General features: G+C 40.7%; 1 protein-coding gene across 3 annotated transcripts in view; it reads right to left on the reverse strand.

Annotated features, from left to right (window-relative positions):
• LOC123519858 (zinc finger protein 64-like) overlaps positions 1 to 22,408 on the reverse strand; it is a 181,090-nt gene that overhangs the window by 71,989 nt on the left and 86,693 nt on the right. For all 3 annotated transcript variants that reach the window (XR_006679115.1, XR_006679116.1, XM_045281447.1), the window contains exon 5: positions 20,763 to 20,882. Coding sequence is in view for 1 of the 3 variants with exons in the window: in XM_045281447.1 (XP_045137382.1) it covers positions 20,763 to 20,882 (120 nt within the window). In the remaining 2 variants the exon portion in view is untranslated. The remainder of the gene's footprint in view (positions 1 to 20,762; positions 20,883 to 22,408) is intronic.

Below are 22,408 nucleotides of genomic sequence, written 5' to 3' on the forward strand. Positions count from 1 at the left end.
TTTTACAATACAAGGTGTGCAGTTTGATGCTGGGAAATAAACAAATTTCCTTTCAAATCAAGTGACTTTTGATATAAAGTGTCAGTACAATAATACTCCGCTTAACGAACAAGATAGGGGGTGTCAAAGCTGTTCGTAGAGCGAAAATTCGTTAAGCGAACGTAATTTTCACATAGAAAATAATGGAAATAGGGGGGCTGATCGCCAACATACCACATGGATTAAAAAAAAAAAAAAAAAATTTGGCAGCATATTGGGCCACCGGTCTACCACTACTTTTATGATGTCATATGAGTCATTGGAAGTTAGAGGAGCTACATACAAATTCTCTCACATTCTCGCATTTATGTTCACAAAACAACATTTCTATTAGCTTTTTACAAACCTTGCCCCCAAGAAAGAATTGTTTTGTAATGCATAAAGTTAAATCTTACATGGAATACCAAAAAATAAAGCAGAGATGAGATGAACCACAGACAAAGTAGGAGACTCGCAGCCACTCGGCCGCTTCTTCTTCTTCTTGTGACCCTTTTGCTTGTTGGTAGATCCATGGCCTTTAGTCTCTCCTCATATGTCATCCCTTCAAATTCTGGAACCATTCTTGTAGCCATTTTTTGTAGTCTCTCCAACTTCCTTATGTGTTTCTTTTTATGAGGGTTCCACACTACTCCTGCATATTCCAATCTGGGTCTTATTATAGTATGTACTTATCAATTTCTTCAACATTTGTTATCTATGTAGTGAAATGCTACTCCAATATTCCTTAGCAAGTTATATGTCTCTGAAAATTCTATCAATATGGCTTACCGGTTGATTGTTTTCTTCCATCGTCACTCCTAAGTCCTTTTCCTTTTTTACTTTCTCAAGTTCTACTCCATCTCCCATCTTATAGATTACCACGGGTCGTCTTTCACTCTTTCCCATTTCCATGACATGGCTTTTGTCCAGATTGAATTCCATTTCCCACTTTTTACTCCATTCCCAGATCTTATTTAGATCTTCCTGCAGTATTTCACAATCCTCTTTTTGCTTTATAACTCTGCACAGTTTCGTATCATCTGCAAACAGATTTATGTAGCTGTTCACTCCTTCTGGTATGTCATTAATATATATGAGAAAATGTATTGGTGTTAATACTGATCCCTGCAGCACTCCACTTTCTACTGCTCTTCACTTGGACTTCATATTTTTAACTACAAATAATTTTCCATTCATCTCAATGTGTTTCCTTTTAAGCCAGCCTTCTCCTCTAACTTCCACAGTAATCTTGCATGTGGCACTTTGTCAAACACCTTTTTTAAATCCAAATAAATACAGTCAACCCATCCCTCTCTCTCTTGTATTCTATCAACTATTCTAAAGTAAAAACTCAGTAAATTAGTTACACACGACTGTCTTTTTCTTAAACCAAATTGAATATTTGATATTAATTTGTTGTCTTCAAGGAACTCGATCCATTGTTTCTTTATTATTCTTTCACACATCTTGCATATTACACTAGTTAGTAATACCAGTCTGTAATTTAAAGGTTCTTCCTTCCACTCTTATATAAGGGAACCACCTCAGCTCTTTTCCATTCTACTGGTACTGTTCCATTTTCTATTCAGCATTTTATGATGTATATAGGACTTCCTAGTTCTTCTCTACATTCTTTTAATATTCTGGCTAAGACTTCATCCGGTCCCATTGTGTGTGTGTATTTACCTAGTTGTATTGTACAGGTTTTGAGCAGAGTTCATAGTGTCCTGTCTCCATGTCTCTATTTATCAAATTTTTCTTTAAAGTTATGCACACTATGTGCTGCAACAATTCCATTATCCAATACAATCCATTTTTCCACCGTTCTGTGTGGAAAACTGTATTTTCCAATATCCTTCACACACTGCCTCATCCTGATCTTTTCATGTCCTCTTGTCCTTCCATTTTCTTCCATCAACAGCACCAGCTCTTCTTTGTCTATCTTTTCAATATCATTTACTATCTTATACATTGTTGCTAGGTCCCCGCATTCTCTTCTATCATGTAAGGTTGGCAGTCCCATTTCCTTGAGTCGTTCTTCATATGCGAGGTCCTTTAATTCAGGCACCATCTTTCTATCAATCTTCTGTATCCTTTCCAATTTTCTTATATCCTTTTTAGAGCTCGGAGACCACACCACTGCTGCATATTCCAGCCTTGGGCGTATCATGCTTGTGATGAGTGTTTTCATCATATCTTTTTCCATGCAATGAAATGCCACTCATATATTAGTCAACATCTTATATGATAGTCCAAATATCTTGCTTATGTGTTTATCAGGGATCAGATTTTCTACTATGATCACTCCAAGATCTTTTTCCTCTTAGTCTTAATTACTCGTATTTGCTCCTCTCCCATCAAATAGTTCCATACTGGTCTTCTCTTACTCTTTCCTAGTTCCATTATGTGGCATTTCTTGGCATTAAACTCCAATTTCCACTTCATGCTCCAATCATAGATCTTCTTTAAATCTTCCTGCAACAGCAGACAGTCCTCTATAGTTTTGATAACTCTTAGCAACTTTGCATCATCAGCGAATAAATTTATATAACTGTTTATCCTAATGTGAATGTCGTTTACATAAACTTGAAATATGATAGGGGCTAACACTGACCCTTGTGGTGCTCCGCTAGTTATTTTACCCCAAGATGAGTATGTATCTCTGATCACAGTTCTCATTTCCCTATCCTTCAAATAATCTCTTGTCCATTCGACCAAGGTTCCACGCAGTCCTCCTATGTACTCTAGTTTCGAAAGAAGTCTTCCGTGTGGGACTTTATCAAAAACCTTTTTAATATCAAGGTATACTGTGTCTACCCATCCATCCTTGTTTACAAGTTCTGTGATAACTCTCGAGTAAAAGATTAATAAGTTTGGTACACATGACCGCCCTGTCCTGAACCCAAATTGTCTGTTCAATATGACTTGCTCCTCTTCTAGAAATTTAACCCATTTTTCTTTGATAATGATTTCACATAACTTCCCTACGATACTCGTAGGTGACACTGGTCTGTAGTTTAGTGGTTCAGTTGCCTTTCCTCCTATAAATATTAGTATTACGTTGGCTCTTTTCCACTCTAGTGGAACTTTCCCTTCATTTATTGAATTTTTTATTATTTCCCAAATTGGATCCAGTAATTGTTCTTTACATTCTTTTAACCCGCTAAGACCGATGGCCGCAAAATTCGCACTCTCCCATTACCGCAATTATCATAAAAAAATCAACTCTTATAAATTACTCTGGAAAAAAATCTGCTGTTAGTAGACATGACAATGCATCATCCTACAAGTTTTTATTGCTCTACTCACTATGGTTGTCTCAGAATAATAACCGATAATTGGAGAAGATTGTGGTAGCGGCAACTCGGGGGAGGTGCTTTTATGTGTATTCTTACATAATGTAAGGCACTGCTCATGTTTTTATGTGTTTTCACATGTTTTCGTGTTTTCACCATATTGGCTGATTATAGTTACGTATGTTTTTATCAAGCGTCGGTGACGATGTTGTTACAATAGCGGGGTCGGGATCTACCTCCAACCTGTGCACTTTCCGTCTTGTCCCGCCTTGTCTATCACTTTTATCACTAAACTTTAGCTTCCTCTTAGCACCAGTAGCCATAGTTGTAAATAATAGTTCCTTAAATAAGTAAATACGTAAATACGTAAATAATTATCACCGCGACACGACGCTCACGCACCTCACAGAAATTTGCAGGAGACTAGCTGGCTAGAGCCTAAAATTAGCAAGGTGGTCAAGCCCACCATCTATCTCTCTCTTACTTTCCTTCACCCCTTCTCTTCCCACCCACTTTCTCTTCAGCTAGCTACCTCCTCTCTTCACCCCCCTTTAAAAAAAAAAAAAAAAAAAAAAGCTGGCTAGAGCGGTGTGCTTCCTGGGAGCCGACAGTACTACCATAGGCCTACGTCATGACCAAATATAGCAGCGCTACCAATGCTAGCGCGGTTTTTATTAGCGCTCAAAGTAGCTGCCCCATTTAAGGACTGTCGGAAGTGTGCAATGCAGCCCTATTTAAGGCCTGTCGGACTTTACGGGTTAACACCCAGCCTGATACACCATCTGGCCCCATTGCTTTTCTGACTTCCAACTTATCCAGTAATCTTCCAATATCCTCTTTGTGCACTGCAATCTGACTCAATAATAGCTGCGGTGGCGAGTGGACGTGTTGTGTGCGCTCCGTTTTTGGCTGTTATTTTTATAGTTAGCGAGTGGTGTTTGTGCTTGGTGTCTGTGCGTGGTGCTTTTGAGTGTTAGTGAAGTGAAAGTGTGTACTGCAAGTGTTAGATTAGAGTGAAATAGTGGTCAGAATCAGTGTTTGTGAGTTAAAAGTATTTTGGTAGAGCGAGGAGACTAGGCTTGTAACCGTCAAGTTGACCTTGAAAGAGGATTAGTTGACCTCACTTAGGCCCCCCACCACCGTGGTTCCCCCACCCCACCGTCACCAAGTATTTTTATTTGTTTGTGAGTTAACAGATTGTAAATTAGTATGGCGGTAGCTACTGAGGTATATCAGAGTGTGATTGAGTGCGTGAAAGAGAGTGTTGAGGTGGGATTGGGTGAGTTTGTTGTGTGTGAGATGTATGGGCATGATGACAGGAAGGTCGTTGACTTTTCAGAGTGTATGGTGTGTAGGCTCAAGAGCGAGAATTTAGTTCTTTCTCTTGAACACCAAGAATTGCGAGGGAAAATGAGAAAGCTAAGTGAGGGGAAAAGTGCGTACGAAGTTCGCATCTTTGAGTTGAAGGAGGAGGTTAAGAGGCTTGGGGAGGCAGTGGAAAAAATTAGGCAGGAGATCAGTGTTAGGCCGAAGGTTGGACCTTCTGAGGGCGACAGGGTGGCTTGGCCCTCTGTCGGGAAGAGCAGAGTGGGGAAGAGGGAGCAGGCGAGCCAGACTGGGAAAGATAGTAGTCAGGATGGGCAGAGATGGCAGGTTGCGAGGGAAGGAAAGCGGAGGCAGTTAGGAGGATAGGACTAAACCTGTTGAGTGTGAAAATAGGTTCGGTTTGTTGGAGGGGGAGGGGGAGAGTGAGAATGGAGTGAATGAAGTGGTTGTGGTGAGTGAAAGGAGAGAGATGGGGGTAGAGGAGAGGAGGAGGAGGGTTGTGCCTAGCACACCTCAGGTGTGTGTGGTGGGTGACTCTCAGGTTAGGCACTTAGATAGCACTTTCTGTGGGAAAGACAGGGATAGGAGGATGAATGTGTGTATGCCTGGTGCAGGTGTGAAGGCAGTGAATGAGGAGGTGCAGAAGAGGGTTGGGGGGATGGAGAGGAAGGGTGTAGTAGTTTTGCATGTAGGTGGGTACGATGTCAGAGCAGGTGGGTCGGAGGAGTTAGTGGCAAGATTTTGGGAAATGTTAGGCAAGATAAGGGAGAGTGGTAGGAGGTGTGTAGTGTCAGGAATCTTGCCTCGTGTGTATGTTAGAAGGGAATGGTTGTCTAGGGCCATTGGTGTGAATGATCAGGTCTGGATTCAGTGAACAACTCTTAATCATGTCTCCCAGGTCTATTAACCCAATCAACACGATGACACGTATTTTGCACCATTAGAGTGGTCATGACATATCTGAGTTTTTTTTTTTTTTCCGTATACTGTATGAGATCTTTCAGAATGTAGGTCGTATATGATATGATGGCTTACTTTACCTTCATCATTATCACAAAGGTGTATGATTTTCTTATACCATGAGAAGTACCTATGTACATGCTGGCAATAATTCTAGTTTATTTACTGTTTTTAAGGAACCAATAGATTGGTGTGCCACATGAATACAAGTTTTCTGTCATTTGTCACCTTCAGAAAATGGTCAAGAGCAGGCAAACTGCAATTTTTTTCTCTAAAATTTTTGTGGCTTTTGTCCTCAATGTACTTGCCTAGTATGAAAAAATCACTTACTATTATTGTTATTTTCATAGAAGAGAGAGAGAGAGAGAGAGAGAGAGAGAGAGAGAGAGAGAGAGAGAGAGAGAGAGAGAGAGAGAGAATGTCCCACATTCCAGCCCAGATACATAGCAGGGAGCTGTTTTCTATTGCCTGTAGTGAAGAGGTTAACCACTTTATTCAAACATTTGTTTCAGCATGCCTCTGACTTCGGTAAATGATAATGAGTTTTGTTGATGCCATTAATTGATAATTTTGTATTATGTTAAACTGCAGTTCCTCATTGGCTGTGCGGTCCAACAGCATGACATCATGCAAGACTTACAGTGCACTGGTACCAAGGCTCAGAACACAGTAGACACTTCCAGTGCTCTGACATGTGGTCACTCAATAGTAGCTACTTGATGGAGTTGGCTTTTGTTGTGTGACCCTACATAATGTCACTCTGGGGTTGCTTTATCTGCACTATGGCCACTTAATGGGGCACGGAGGATGTAGCACCCTTGTTTGTTTTTTCTGCTCAACGAGATGTGCACAACATAATATGTGAAGTGTGCAAAGACATTTAGTGTGGTGTCACCCACAGGTGATCACTTATTCATCAATATCTTGTTTACTCCATTAAAATCCCTCTCCAGGTTGGTATGTATTAAGGGAATTTGTTTTCATTTTCCTTTTAGATTTACATATCCTGCTCTCTTTTGTATGTCTTGTATGACATAGCTATCAATCAACCAATCAGTTGTCATGCTAGTATCGTCTCTTCCCCAAAGTATGATATTTACCTAGGTCATCAGCTGATTTCATGATGGCAAGCAAGTGATTTTGACGCTCCTCAGAGTCTGGCAAAGGAAAGGCCCAACCACTGAGCAAGTCTTTACATTTTTCTCCCGGTAATGGAGTTGATGCCTGCCTTTCAAGGCCTGTTGAGGAGGATAGCCTTTGCAGAGCAGTGGTTAAAAAAATTTTACCAGCATTGGTTAAAGCCCTGGCAAAGGAGAAGGTGAGCAGAAACTTGTGAGTTTGAGTGATAGTGACACTAGTGATGATGCGGAACCTGGTGTGGATGATGTAACCCACCCTGTGGTTACACAGGGTTCAACTGGTGGGTCTGCATACCCAACTCCAGTTTAGGCTTCCCATGTTGCCTCCTAAGTGAATATGGAGGCTTCTACTAGTTCAGAGGGGATTTTCTCGGTTTTTCTGTGCCCTCAGATCACCACATGGCTGTTGGCTGTAAACTAAAAGCAGCTTTTGATGTTGATGCTAATGGTCTTGCTGTTACAGAGAAGAAGAACATCAGGATTTTCTTTTCTACATTTGGTGCCTGATAATCAGAAAACTAAATTGTAGGCAGAACAGTGGCCTATTCCATCCAATATTAAGTAATTGAGTGTTCCTGAGTCTGATTCTTATGCTCTTTCCACTCTCAATCTATTCCTTTAATAAGAGTTGTGGATAGCCATGCCAATTCAGACAATCCTGCCATGGTAGAAGTATGTAATGGGGTCAGTGATAGTCTTAGCATGTTGTTACCAGTATTCAGTTATTTGAATCTGATGAGGAGAGACCTCATTACAGACAAACTTCAAGCAAAATCTCTTCAGAAAACTGTTAAGGATAAGAATATGACAGGTGAAAAATTGTTTGAAACCAATTTTGTTGATATTGTTAAGTAGTTTAAGGACAACCAAAAACATATTAATCCTAAAAAAATTGAAGGGCATGCTATGGTCAAGATTTAGTAAATTATGACAATTTTTCTTTTTTAAATTCCTGCAGATTATTTTAGGAAAAATATTCAGAATTCATATGGTATATGAATCATGGGCCTATGCATACAGCAACACTTCCAAGGGTTTGGGGCACCAAGGGCATGGAAAACACCATTACAAAGAACTCTGTAGGTATGAAATAGTGAGAGAAAGGAGGAGAGAGAGAGGACCAAGCCCAGAATCATCCAAAGTGGAGTTGTTAGCAAAGGTTTGAAAGAAAAATTCAGATTTAGAGACAGGTGTCATCAGGATGAAATAAAGGAGGGAAAGATGAAGAAGTAAAGTTATTGGAGATGTTGTTGGCCAGATGCTAGAAGTCATGAGGGGAGTTGGTGTTTTTTTTTTTTTTTTTTCTTTTTATACCATGTGGGCTTTTCACGGGAATTTATGGGCTAAAGGGGATACTTATTAAGGGTACCTCCTATTTCAAAGCCCACCCGCTAGGAAACTGATGCCCCGAGTGAGGAAGCCCAACCTACACTCAGACCGTAGACAGGATTCGAACCCGTGCGCTTGGAGACCCCTCGGACCCCAAAGCACGCACGGATCCACTGTACCACGGCGGCCCCCTAAAGATTTTGAAAGATTTTGACATTTTCTATTTATGAAAGAGTGTTTGGCAAGTTGAAAAACAGACTTGGTATGATTCCAGACAAATATTAAGTGCATGAGATTCAGATGGAAGGCTCAAGTACCTTTTGTGGGAAACCTCTCTATCATGATAGCACGAGAACAGGCTGTGTTAAACCAAGGATTAGAAGGATTAGGTTGAGAAAAAGAATGAGGAATGTACACCTCCATGCCAGAAACCATCACCTCTATTATGCATTGGCGCACACAGAGATGGATCTCTGACACAGAAACAGTAATCATTCCAGGGAAAATCAGCATAATACCTCCTCAGGTCTCCCAAACTGGCAGAGACAAAATGCCAGAGGCACCTCTGTTTTAGGGGATCCTGAGGAGGAATTGGAGAAATAGGACAAGATACAGAAATGAGATTGTGATCAGAGGACCCCAACAAAAAGATAGGGTATCAGCATAAGCAGAAGGATTAGAGGTAAAGAAAACATCAAGAATGTTGGGTATATCTCCAAGACGGTCAGGAATATGAGTAGGGTGTTGCACCAGTTGCTCGTGGTCATGGAGGATGGCAAAGTTGAAGACTAGTTCATCAGGATGGTTAGTGAAGGGAGAGGATAACCAAAGCTGGTGGTGATCATTCAAATCTCAAAGGATGGAGATCTCTGTGAAAGTGTAGAGGGACAAACTGTGCTCCACTTTGGATGTAAAATAGTCAAAGAATTTATTATAGTCAGAGGAGTTATATGAAATATAGACAGCACAAGCAAATTTAGTTACAGAATGACTATTGACTCGAAGCAAGATGGTGGAAAATGTGGAAGATTCAAGAGCGTGGGCACGAGAGCAAGTTAAATCATTGCACACATACAACCAACATCTGTGGATGATGATTCCAGACATGAATTATCTTCTCAGTCAGTTTATGTTTCGTTGTAATGATTCATTAATTGCCACTTCTCTCTTTATCAGCTCCCATAAATTTTGTATAGAATTCATATCTGGTGAATTTCCTGGCCAGGAAAGTAGAGGAACATTCTTAATTAATTAACGTTTTCTACAAGATACAAAGAAAACCAAGGTGTGTCTAATAATTTGTCCAGGGACTGTATATGATCCAAGGACATATATGTTAGCGCTACTATGATACATATATATGATCCAAGGACATATCTGTTAGCGCTACTGTGATTACACACATGTGATCCTAAGAGACATATTTTAGTGCTATGGTGATAACACTTTTGTGGATTATACATGGATGATCCAAGTACAAGCAACCCCCGCTTAACGAAGGTTCACACAAAGAAATTTCGCTACAACGAATGTTTCCTTCTACTACCATCTGCTCATTTAACAAACACCAAACTCGCTTTAATGAAATTTTATCCAGTTAATTTTTTTCAGTTTGAAAGCCCCGCCATATCACGCAAGCCGACAGGTTTTTGATTACACCAGCACCTCTCGTGGACAACACGCGCACCACTCACTCCCCCAAGTTCAAAACAATAACAGCATCGTCTTCCCTTGCTCAACATGCCACCAAAACACCTGCAATGTCGCCTAGCGTTGCTACGAAGACCAAGAAGTCTCTTACTCTCGAAGTGAAGCTGGATATTATTCACAGACATGAGAGAGGCAAGAAAACAAATAGCATTTCTCGCCACCATGGCTTGACTCCACCTACTGTCTCTACTATTTTCAAGTCAGCAGACTCTATTAAGAAGGCTGGTGAAACTGTATCTTCCTTGCAAGCTAAAAGATCCACATGAACTCATGACTCTGCAATGGATAAAATGGAAAGCCTTGTGGAAATGTGGTACAGTACATAAGCTTTGTATGCGGTACAATGATGCGCCATTTGTTTACATTCCACAGGTTACAGTTAGTGTCTTTCCAATTTCACTTTCCCTCCCTTTATAAATTTAAGATTACCAACATTATAAAGTTACGTACATATATACATTAGTGTACATTATAATGACAAATTAAACTGCCTAAATGTTTAATTTCATAATTTTTACTTTCATTAAACCTTTCACTGTACTATGATGCACTGTCGTTTTCTTTACTCTCAATGGAAGTTCAATTCAGGGGTCAAACTTGTTATAATTGGTTCGCTTAACAAAAATTCACTTTACAAATGGTTTTTTTTAGGAATGTAACTCGCTCGTTAAGCGAGGGTTGCCTGTATATTATTTGTTTAACCCGAAAACTGCTGTACGCCTTCTGGGTGGCTTGGCGGCAAACTGCTGTACGCCTTCTGGAAGCGCTCTTTTTAAACAGGCACCATAAAGTTCCCGTGATTCGTATTTCTTTGAAATTATTTTTTTGTGTTCTAATAACCTTTCTTTTAGTAATTTATATCCTTCTAATAAGAATTTGGTTATTTATATCATATTTATAAAGGAAAACAATGAAACACTATGTTTTTATTTTATTTAGTCGACATTGCATTCCTTTCATAGATATTAGAGATTGAGTCTCATGTATGGTAAGAGGAAGCTATAATGTAGTAGTATAGAAGTTGTTTTTGTACAATAGAAAAGAGATAAAGCGAATAAGATTATGGAAACAAGACCATCTTCACTAGACGTTTGTAACACTGTCAGGCGTGTCGGCCCGCCCGCATCGCGTCATGAGACATGACTCATCGTCGCTCTCTCTCTCTCTCTCTCTCTCTCTCTCTCTCTCTCTCTCTCTCTCTCTCTCTCTCACACACACACACACACACACACACACACACACAGATATATAGTATGATATGTATGTTATTGTGGCTTACACGGAACTAATATTTCGTTACTTTATTTATTGTGAACCAAGCAAAAGAGTAGTATTTTAGTTTCACTTATTTATTTTGAACAAAGTGTGAGAGAGAGAGAGAGAGAGAGAGAGAGAGAGAGAGAGAGAGAGAGAGAGAGAGAGAGAGAGAGAGAGAGAGAGAGAGAAAAAAAAAATTGTAAAACAATAGGGGGCTAGAACAATAACCAGTGCATATGCATTTTTACTTGACCAATTTATCCATTCCATATGTATGTTGTTTACTCAATATACTTTGATGCCATTTACTTCATTTGCGATTCAAAATATTAGTGTCAGAATAATGGAAAGAATATTACTTATACGGAAATTGCCATTATAGAAATAAAATACTTTTGTTTTATCATTTATTTCTCTTGAAGCAAGCAAGAGAGAGAGAGAGAGAGAGAGAGAGAGAGAGAGAGAGAGAGAGAGAGAGAGAGAGAGAGAGAGAGAGAGAGAGACATTCGAGCGTTGAAAACACTGTCCGTCGACGAACAGTGGCAATAAGCGGTCTGTGTGTATCCTCCCTGCCTCCTCCCCCTACCTCCCCCCTCCCATCCCGCTCTCCACAATGCCTCCAGATCCTGCCAGAAATCCATTTTTGTGGCGAAAAATACTTAGAAATATGGTAGCTACAGTAAATTTTGAGTTACAGAATTGTGAAATGAAGTATCTGTGACACATCTTTATAAAGTATATATCTTTCAGTGAAAGTCAATCGTTCGCTGATTTAGCCGCACCAGGAGACACCCTCTGAATGTGAATGCCGCAGTTTACGGGTTAACTGTTGTTTTACCTGGCATTTTCTTCTTGCTTTTCTTTTTTTTTATTATTCCAGAAGAGTTATGTTGGACCGGGACAAGGGCCATGGAACCCTGTGCCTTCCTTCCTCCGAAGGGAAGCGTCGTGAGAAAAACCCCCTGGACTGCACAGCCAAGCGGAGGAAAGCTTCCGGGGAAGGTAACAGTTCCCTGCTTCTGGCCACCTGCGTTTCTCAGTTGTCTTCCCCCCTGATGGCTGGCCCAAGTTGTGCAAACATACCAGCCGCATCTCCATCACAAGACGCTGAGTTGGGTCATCTGTCTCCTTTTATTAGTGGCCTCATCGAGAAACTAGACAAGTCAGCAGGTTCTCAGGTGTCCCCGGGACACAGTGCCAACTTTAGTGGTTTCCAAGATGTCTCTTCGTCAGATGATGAGGCCATTACAGTTCCTGACTGTCCGTCTCAGGTGTCCGTGTCTGACCCACTGGATGATCTCAACATGTTCACCACTTGTCAACCTCAAGGTGATCCTGTTGCTGACGTGGCCTTCCAAAAAGCTCTCGAGGAGTTCACAGGCCACTTCCATGGCAAGGAGGAGTTGGGTGACCCTTTGTCTGAGCGCCTGGCCTCCATCCTCAACCTGAGTCACTGGCCCTCTTCTGACAGTGTTAAACAGACATGTAACAGGATCAAGCTCCCTAACAATAAGCCAAACTTAAAGGTGCCAGTCACCAACTCTGCTATCACCAAAGCTATGAGTATTGGGGGCAAGTTAGTGGACACCCGACTTTCCCTCACTAATGGCCTGCTTGTGAAGGCTTTAGTCCCTATTGCACATTGCATAAGCGACATTGGTGATAGATATGTTCAGCCCATTACCTGCTACCTTGAGGACCTTAATAACTGCTTCAGACTCCTTGCTTCTGCTGTCAACTACATTAATCAGCTGAGGAAAGAGGTGGCACTGATTCATGTAAATGACTATGCTCTTGAAGAGCTCTGCAAATGGGAATGTGAAGTGGGCCAGGATGACTTGTTCCCTTTCGACATCATCAAGAAATGTGAGGAAATCCACAAGTCTAGGAAACTTGGGACGCCCTCCTTCCGTCCTCACAAGGGTCCTGGGAAATGGTTTGTCCCGCCTCGGCACACGAGTAGACACCCCTTCCGGCCTTCCTACCCACAACAGGCACACCCATAGTCCCAGACGAGGCCTTTTTTAGGCCAGGGGAAGGAGAGGCCAGTGCACAGAACTCTCCAGTGAGATCACTCTCGGTAAGCTCTCTTGTACCTACTTTGGTTTACACTCCTGGAAATTTCCGTGGGGGTAAGATCTTTAATGCTAAATTACAGTGGTGCCTTTTGTCTTCTCATAAATGGATTCATGACATGGTTCATGGGAAACTTCTAGTTTTGTGAATGTTCCCATATAGAGTAAACCTCCAGGTCCCCTACATTTGTCTACTGCAGACAGTGTTGCCCTGGACACTGCCATGGTCAAATTTATTGAACACGGTATAGTAGAAATATGTCCACCACGGGGATCACGGTTTCATTTCTAATGTGTTCCCGTCTCTCAAAAAGGATGGTACTGCCAGAGTCATATTGAATCTAAAAGAACTTAATGATCATGTTGAACACATTCAGTTTAAACTGGACACTCAAGGATGTGATACCTCTAATCCTCCCCAATTGTTTTTTCATGTCTATAGATTTGACAGATGCTTATTTCTCAGTTTATGTTCGGCCAGAGGACAGGAAATGGCTTCAATTTATCTGGCATAACGAGAAGTTCTGCTTCACTTGTCTACCATCTTGTCTGACATCTGCACTCCGCATCTTCACTAAACTGTTAAAACCTGTCCTCTCGCACCTTAAGCTGGGAATAACTGTATTCTGCTATCTTGACGATTGTCTTTTTATTGCTAACTCCACTGAGACTCTGAGGGTTCATGTGACTTATGCCTTACATCTACTTGACTCCTTAGGACTCACTATGAATCTTAAAAAATCAGTCCTAACACCCACCCAAGAGATAGAATTCCTTAGGGTAATTTTGAACTCTAAATATGACTTCCACCCTGATGTCCCATAAGAAAGAACACATAAAGGCACAGGGTTTGCTGCTTCTGAACAGGGATGTTTCCTTACTTGCATGCTCCTCTTTCATAGGTATAGTTGTAGCTTCTGACCCTGCTGTAGAGTTGGCCCCCCACTCATATAAATACCTAGAAATAGTGTGCAACAGGGAGCTAGCTAACCACCATGGCAATTATAGCTCACCGGTTCTTTTGGAATGTCATGCCCAGGAATTAGTTGCCTGGTGGGTTAATAACATAGATTCTCAAGTAAAGTAACTACGATCCTGTCCATACCAACTTGAAATGTTTTGTGATGCTTCCCTGACTGGATGGGGTGCTGTGGTCAGGGATGCCAAGACTAGGGTTCACTGGACTCATGACGAACTGGACCACATCAATAGTCTGGAATTGAAGGCTATCCTCTTGGGTTTACAGTCCCTTTACAAGGATAGCAGGGACACTCTGATAATACCACTGCAATTGCCTGTTTAGATCATTGTAGTAGTATCTAGCTTAGTCTTAACATGATAGTCAAACAGATTTTTGCCTGGGCCGAGTCAAGGGGCATTATTCTGGCAATACAACATATACAGGGATTACATAATTCAGAGGCAGACAAGGAATCTCGTGTGACGCTGAGTGGATGTTACAGCCCCATATTTTCCATATCTTATGTCAGCTTTTTCCCATGCCTGAGGTTGATCTCTTTGCCACCAAAATTAATGCTCAGTTATCTGATTATGTTTCATGAAAGCCAGACCCATGTGCTATACATACTAATGCTTTCACATTGACCTGGTTCCCCCTTTTAGTATAATCTCCCGAGTTCTGCATAAAATTCAGGAAGATGAATCAATCCTACCTTTATGGCCAACACAAGTCTGGTTTCCAACAGCCCTCCACCTCTTAGCAGCAGCCCCTGTTCTCCTCCCTCGACATCCTCTAGTGCTACTGCAAAATCCAACCCTCACACATCCTCGGGCCCAAAGGTTGGTCTTAGCAGCAATGCTATTATAAGGGAAGCCTTCACTAGTCAATGCCTATCGTCAGACGTTGCCCAATTTTTGCTTAGTTCCTGGAGGGCAAGCACGAGGACTCAATATAGGCCACATATAAAAAACTGGCTGTCCTTTTGCATCGGCAGGGAAATTAATCCATTTCAGCCACCTTTAAATGTCCTCTTAGACTACTTCTTGTCTGAATTTAAAAAAGAAATGGGCTCAATGAATAAAATATGGTCTGCTATTTCAGCAGTAGCCAGTATCAATCATCAGCCTGTGGGACAACATCCCTTGGTTGTCAGATTTATGAAGGCAGTCTTCCAAGAGAAACCATCTTTTCCGTAATATCGTACCACCTGGGACCCTCATTTGGTCTTAGATTACATTGCAGGTCTTCGACCCAATGAGGAATTATCACTTATCCAGTTATCAAGAAAATTAACTATTCTAATGCTTCTATTCTCCGGTCAACATGGTCAAACTTTGCATTTATTAGACATTAGAAACATGACTATCTCAGAGCTTAGAGTCTCTTTCAGAATAGCTGACCCTATAAAAACATCAAGACCAGGTGACCATATGTCAGAAATGGTTTTTGTGGCTTATCCCACTGACCGGAGATTGTGTATAGTCACTTCCATTGTGAGTTACCTCAAGCGCACTTGCGCCCTCCGAGGGCCATTCACAGGCTTCTTTCTAACCACGAAACCTCCATTAAGGGTAGCCTCACAAGACACTTTGCGTCGTTGGACAAAAGATATCATGCGATCTGCTGGCATTGACCTCAACATCTTCTCTCCTCACTCTACTAGGTCAGCTTCAACCAGTAAGACAGCCCTAAAACTCCCTCTGGCCACCATCATCTCCACTGTTGGGTGGTCCTGGGAATCCACCTTTACTAGGTTCTACAAGAGATCTTGGACAATTTTTGAGCTATCTTTTCATAGCTCTCTGATTCTGTGTACCATGCTACACCTTTGTGGGTTTCCTAGTTCGTTTTGTTATTTTGGTTTTGTTTTGGGAGAAATAGATTGTTACTCCTGTTTTTGGACTCCTATTTTTCCTTATTCCCTTTCACTGGCATAGTAGGTTTGCGGAACCACTAAACCTCTCATCTACTACCAGTGACGTCAGTTAAATGTCGTGAAGTGAGATTATAGATTAAACGAATACTTACCATGTGTCAAGTTTGATCTTGATTTCACAAACATTTAACTGCGTCACTGAGGTAGCAAACACCCTCCCTGCCCATCCCTTTACTCTTGTTCGATCTGTTTGGAACTATAGCCTCTTTGCACATGTGTATACTGGCTGCTTCCTCAAACCTATGCTCTAAAGGGCTGACATGGAACTGGTGATACGAGTATCTCGTTTACTACCTCAGTGACGCAGTTAAATGTTCGTGAAATCAAGGTCAAACTTCACACTTGGTAAGTATTCGTTTAATCTTCAATTAATATGTGCATACATCCCAAAATATATTCACACTTTTGAAAATTTTTCTGTACTTCGGACCTCCGCACCTCGATTGGTGGTCTGCAGGTACAGACTGAGGTACAGAAGTGCCCAGCTCTGCATGTTTTAAGCTACATTTGAAGAAAAAAAAAAATCTTTGTAAGTCTAAAAGATATAGGATATTGGAAGTTTTCTCGTTTCCTAAAAACAGATGCTAGAAACCTCATGCTACTCATAGCCTAACTGATTACAGTACTTATTCTTTAAAAAAAAGTGAAAGGTTTGTTTCAACAGTCACCCCACACAGAGTACTTTTTTTTTTTTCATGCAGGAAAGGAAACTGCCAAAGAGCAACAAAAAAATGTAAAAAAAGGCCCACTGGATTTCCAGTTCCCTTAAAGATCCTAAGAGTTATCCAAAAGTGAAGGACAAATCTCTTGAAACTTCTCTCTTAAAAAGAAGTAAAGACATAGGAAGATGGAAATACAGAAGCACATAGGGAGTTCCAGAGTTTACCAGAGAAAGGTATGAATGCCTGAGACTATTGGTTAACTCTTGTATTAGAGGGTTGGACAGAATAGGGGTGGGAGGAAGAAAAGCCTTGTCCAGCAAAGCCACAGGAGGAGGGGAGGAATGCAGTTAACAAGATCAGTAGGACACTTAGCAAGAAAATAGTGAAAAAAAAACATAGCAAGAGATACAACATTCCAACGGTGAGAATAGGGCTGAAGACATTCAGTCAGAGATGAGTTAATGAGACAAAAGGCTTTTGATTCATCCCTATCTAATAAAACTGTTTCAGTGGAACCACCTTAAACATGCAAAGAATACTCCATATAAGGACAGGTAAAGCCCTTGTACAGAGTTAGCAGTTGGAGGGGCAAGAAAAACTGGTGGAGACGCCTCCGAATGCCTAACTTTATAGAAGCTGTTTTAACAAGAGATGAGATGTGAAGTTTCCAGTTTAGATTATGAGCAAAGGACAGACCAAGGATATTCTGTGTAGAAGATGGGAACAGCAGAGTGTCACTGATGAAGAAAAAGAGGGGATAGTTGTCTGGAAGATTGTGTCAAATTGATAGATGGAGGAATTGAGTTTTGGGGCAATGAACAATAATAAATTTTCTTTGTCCCAATCAGAAATCTTAGAAAGATCAAAAGTCAGGCATTTTGTGGCATCCCTGTGTGACTTGCTAAATTCCTGAAGAGTTGGTTGTCTCTGAAAGGACGTGGAAAGATGTAGGGTGATATCATTAGTGTAGGAGTGGATAGGGCAAGAAGTTTGGTTAAGATCATTAATGAACAATAGAAAAAGAGTGGGTGACAGGACAGAACCCTGAGGCACACCACTGTTAAAATATTTAGGAGAACAGTGGCTGTCTACCATGGTTGTAACAGAACGGTTGGAAAGGAAACTTGAAATAAAGTTGCAGAGTAAAGGATACAAACCGTAGGAGGACAGTTTCAAAATCAAAGCTTTGTGCCAAACTCCATTAAAAGCTTTTGATATGTCTAACGTGACAGCAAAGTTTCCCCAAAACATCTAAAAGGCAATGACCAAGAAGTAAAGAAAGCCACTAGATCTCTAGTAGAGCATCCTTCATGGAAAACATACTAGCAATCAGAGAAAAGATTGTGAAGTGACAGATGTTTGAGAATCTTCCTATTGAGGATAGATTCAAAAACTTTAGATAAGCAAGAGATTAAAGCTATAGGGTGGTAGTCTGAGGGATTAGAATGGTCACCTTTTTTAGGAACAGGCTGAATGTAGGCAAACTTCCAGCATGAAGGAATGGTAGAAGTTGATAGACAAAGTTGGAAGAGTTTGGGCAGGAAAGGTGCAAGCACGGAAGCACAGTTTTTGAGAACAATAGGAGGGACTCCATCAGGTCTATAAGCCTTCCGAGGGTGTAGGCCAGCGAGGGTATAGAAAACATCATTTAATTGTAGACATGAAATGGTCAGAGAGAGGAAAAGAGGGAGAGACAAGCCCAGAATCATCGAAGGTGGATTTGTTAGCAAAGGATTGAGAGAAGAGTTCAACTTTAGAAGCAGATGTGATGGCAGTGGTGCCATCAGGATGAAATAAAGGAGGGAAAGATAAATGAGTAAAGTTATTGGAGATGTTTTTGGGCCAGATGCCAAAAGTCTTGAGGGGAGTTAGGGTCTGAAATATTTTGACATTTTCTATTCATGAAGGAGTGTTTGGCAAGTTGAAGAACAGACTTGGCATGATTCTGGACAGAAATATAAAGTGCACGAGATTCAGGTGATGGAAGGCTCAAGTACCTTTTGTGGGTAACCTTTCTATCATGTAAAGCAAGAGAACAGGCTGTGTTAAACCAAAGTTTAAAAGGTTTAGGCTAAGAAAAAGAATGAGGAATATATGCTTCCATGCCAGACACTGTTATGCGTTCAGCAAACAGAGATGGATTTCTAACATGGATACAGTAATCACTCCAGAGAAAATCAACATAATACCTCCTCAAGTTTCCCCCTGCTGGCTGAAGCAAAAAGCCAGAGGCACCTCTGCCTTGGCAGATCTTGAGGAGGGATTGGAGAAATAAGATACAGATATGAGATTGTGATTGGAGGAGCACAACAAAGAAAATAAAATAACAACATAAGCAAAAGAATCAGAGGTAAGGAAAACATCAAGAACATTGGGAGTATCTCCAAGATGGTTAGGAATACGAGCTGGGTGTTGCATAAGTTGCTCTAGGTCATGGAGGTCAGCAAAGTTAAAGGCTAGTTCACAAGGATGGTCAATAAAGGGAGAAATAACTTGAAGCTGGTGGTGAACATTGAAATCTTCAAGGATGGAGATCTCTGGGAAAGGATTTTTTTTTTTTTATGTAAGAGGGAGAACTATCAAGGACAAAAAAAAAAAATTTTAGAGAAAAACAGGCCCACTGGAATTGTAGTCTCCATAAGAGATTCAAAAGAATTAATGAAAATTCAGGGACAAATGTCTTGACAACTCTCTTAAAAGAAGTTACGTCATAGGAAGATGGAAATATAGACACAGGCAGAAAGTTCCAGAGTTTACCAGTGAGAGGCATGAATGATTGAGAATATTGGTTAACTCTTGTATTAGGGGCTTGGACAGAATAGGGGATGAGAGGAAGAAGGATAGAGAAATAATTTGAAGCTGGTGGTGAACATTGAAATCTTCAAGGATGGAGATCTCTGGGAAAGGATTTTTTTTTTTTATGTAAGAGGGAGAACTATCAAGGACAAAAAAAAAAAATTTTAGAGAAAAACAGGCCCACTGGAATTGTAGTCTCCATAAGAGATTCAAAAGAATTAATGAAAATTCAGGGACAAATGTCTTGACAACTCTCTTAAAAGAAGTTACGTCATAGGAAGATGGAAATATAGACACAGGCAGAAAGTTCCAGAGTTTACCAGTGAGAGGCATGAATGATTGAGAATATTGGTTAACTCTTGTATTAGGGGCTTGGACAGAATAGGGGATGAGAGGAAGAAGGATAGAGGGATTCACTTTCATAGTCAGAGGAGTTAGGGGAGAGATAGACAGCATAAATAAATTTAGTTTTAGAGAATGATTATTGAGTTGAAGTCAGATAGTGAAAAAATAGGAAGATTCAAGAGTGTGGGCACAAGATCAAGTTAGGTCATTGTGCACATAACGCAACACCCAGCTTTGGAGCAAAAATGATGATAGAGAAAGTAAGAAGGAACAGAAAAGAGGCTAATATCAGTTGCCTCAGACAACTGTTTCAGTGAAAAAAAGAAGATGAGGTTTAGTAGTGGAGAGGTGGTGTTCTACAGATTGAAAATTAGATCTAAGACCAAGAATGTTGCAAAAGTTAATGAAAATAAAGTTGAGGAAGGTGTCAAGACATCTTGCGTTGCTACTTGAAGAGCAATCTGACCTTAGGACATTTCTGGTCCCATCCCCACAACGAGACTCCAAGGCTGGACTAGGAGGCGCCATTTTTTTATTTCTAGTTAAAGAAGTGTCTGTAGTAAGTGGATGTAGTTTTGTGGGGAGGAGGAGAGTTGTCTTTAGAGGGCAGATTATGACTACCCCCTTGAATTGTGAGACACAAAAGGAAATGTTCAGAGATATCACAACTGGCTTTAATGGAAAGTTCACAGCACCCCCTTGAACAGATCACCTTTCCTGACTGTGAGGTTTGATTAGTCATGAATGACATCATAACCATGCTTTAAGCACTCTGGAGCACTCCGTAACCTTTTGGAAGATTTGATAGTGTGTTTTCGGTGAGCCTCGAGTTTCCTGAGTACACTCCACAAATGTGAATGTTGATGTAGAAGACCACAAGGATGAGATGCACAATGGGAAGGAGCATCTGTACAAGTCTGTCATAACAAGGAAATAACAAACCATTTCTTACCTGCATATGGACAGAACTGAGAAAATCTGAGTCCTGTGGACTCTCAACAGTAACTCTGCCACTTTCAACATCAATATTGACAACGTGAGGAGCAGATGGTGCCAAATCTCCATAAATACCCTGAAGACAAGAGAATATCAATAAGTTATAGAAACTTGGTGCATAATCAAATTCTAAAATCCAACAAAATTACCTATGAAATACTTTTGTGTTTGAGAGTGAAAGACATAAAACATGACTATAGCATATCAGTTTAAATATTCACCACCAGCTTTGACTATCCTCTCCCTTCATTGACCATGCTGGTGAACTAGCCTTTAACTTTGCCATCATCCATAACACAGAGCAACTGGTGCAACACCCTTCTTGTATTCCTTACCATCTTGGAGATAAAACCAATATTCTTGATTTTTCCTAACCTCTATAGTCAAACCACACTCTGGAGTCACTTTGGGTGGGGCCGGAAAAGGGGACTTCCCGGCTATAGCGTTGCCAAATCTCTCCCAGTACTAGGGCAATTAAAAAGGATTACAGATCGCCTGACCCTTTTAAGCCTACACCACCCCACCACCACCCACCTCTCTCTCTCTCTTTTCTTCTAAGAAGTAGTTATATACGTTGTATATAAGTTCTTTCTCTCGGCTGTGTATTGGTCCACCATGATTCGTGATGCTTCCTTCCATCTTGCTGGGTGGGTGGCCAGGTGATGAATGAATGGCCCTGACCCACCTTAATTCCCGACCCCTGACCTGCCTGCCTTCCCAGACCTACCTGACAACCCTGCAAAATAGCGTTGCCACGTGTCGTGCTATTTATGTATGTATACTAATTGTTATTATCTATATTACAATACTACAGTGCATTCATAACACTACAAACCCTTATTGAATCTAAAAAAGCATTTAATGGGAAATAAAACATAAGAATAATTAGTAAATAGATGACGAATGACACGAAGTGATATGTGTTGGGGCTGATTTGGCATAGTGGCGAGCCGGGGATTTACCGCAGCGTCCACACACCCAAAGTGACTCTATAGCGTAGTAGTACTATAGTCATTTTACCTTATCTTCTATATTGGGCTCCTCAGATCACAATCTCATATCTGTATAGATATTCCTTGACATACAATTCACCATTATACAATGTTTCACTTTTATGAAACTAGTTGCTACGCTTTTACTATATCACAAGTATGCACTCATTCTCTCTGCATGCCAATAGTGAGCCCTCATGACACTGAAAAAACTTGGGAGAGGCTTTCTTGGTGCATCACCCATACTTACACCACCTGCTTTCCACTGTCACACTAACTCATTTTGTGCCACACAAAACACCAGAAGAAGATAATATCCCTGAGGGCACCATGAACAAACTGATACCACCTCAGTGCAATCCCCATCATGATGCAAGCAATAAACCATTAGCCTAGTGTTCTAATCTTAAGCCTCCTGCTATCTCCTACATAAATTTTCAGTATGTATACAATGTTATTCTAATAGGCTGTATATCATTATTACTGTTATTATTACTATTGCTATTATTATTATTATTACTTATTCTAACACACACACACAAGGAGGTTACAATGAAGAACTAATGAACTACAGATGTGTCTCCCTAACAAGCATGGTTGTGAGAATAGC

This window comes from Portunus trituberculatus, chromosome 46, assembly GCF_017591435.1.
Source record: "Portunus trituberculatus isolate SZX2019 chromosome 46, ASM1759143v1, whole genome shotgun sequence".
NCBI classification, from domain to species: Eukaryota; Metazoa; Arthropoda; class Malacostraca; order Decapoda; family Portunidae; genus Portunus; species Portunus trituberculatus.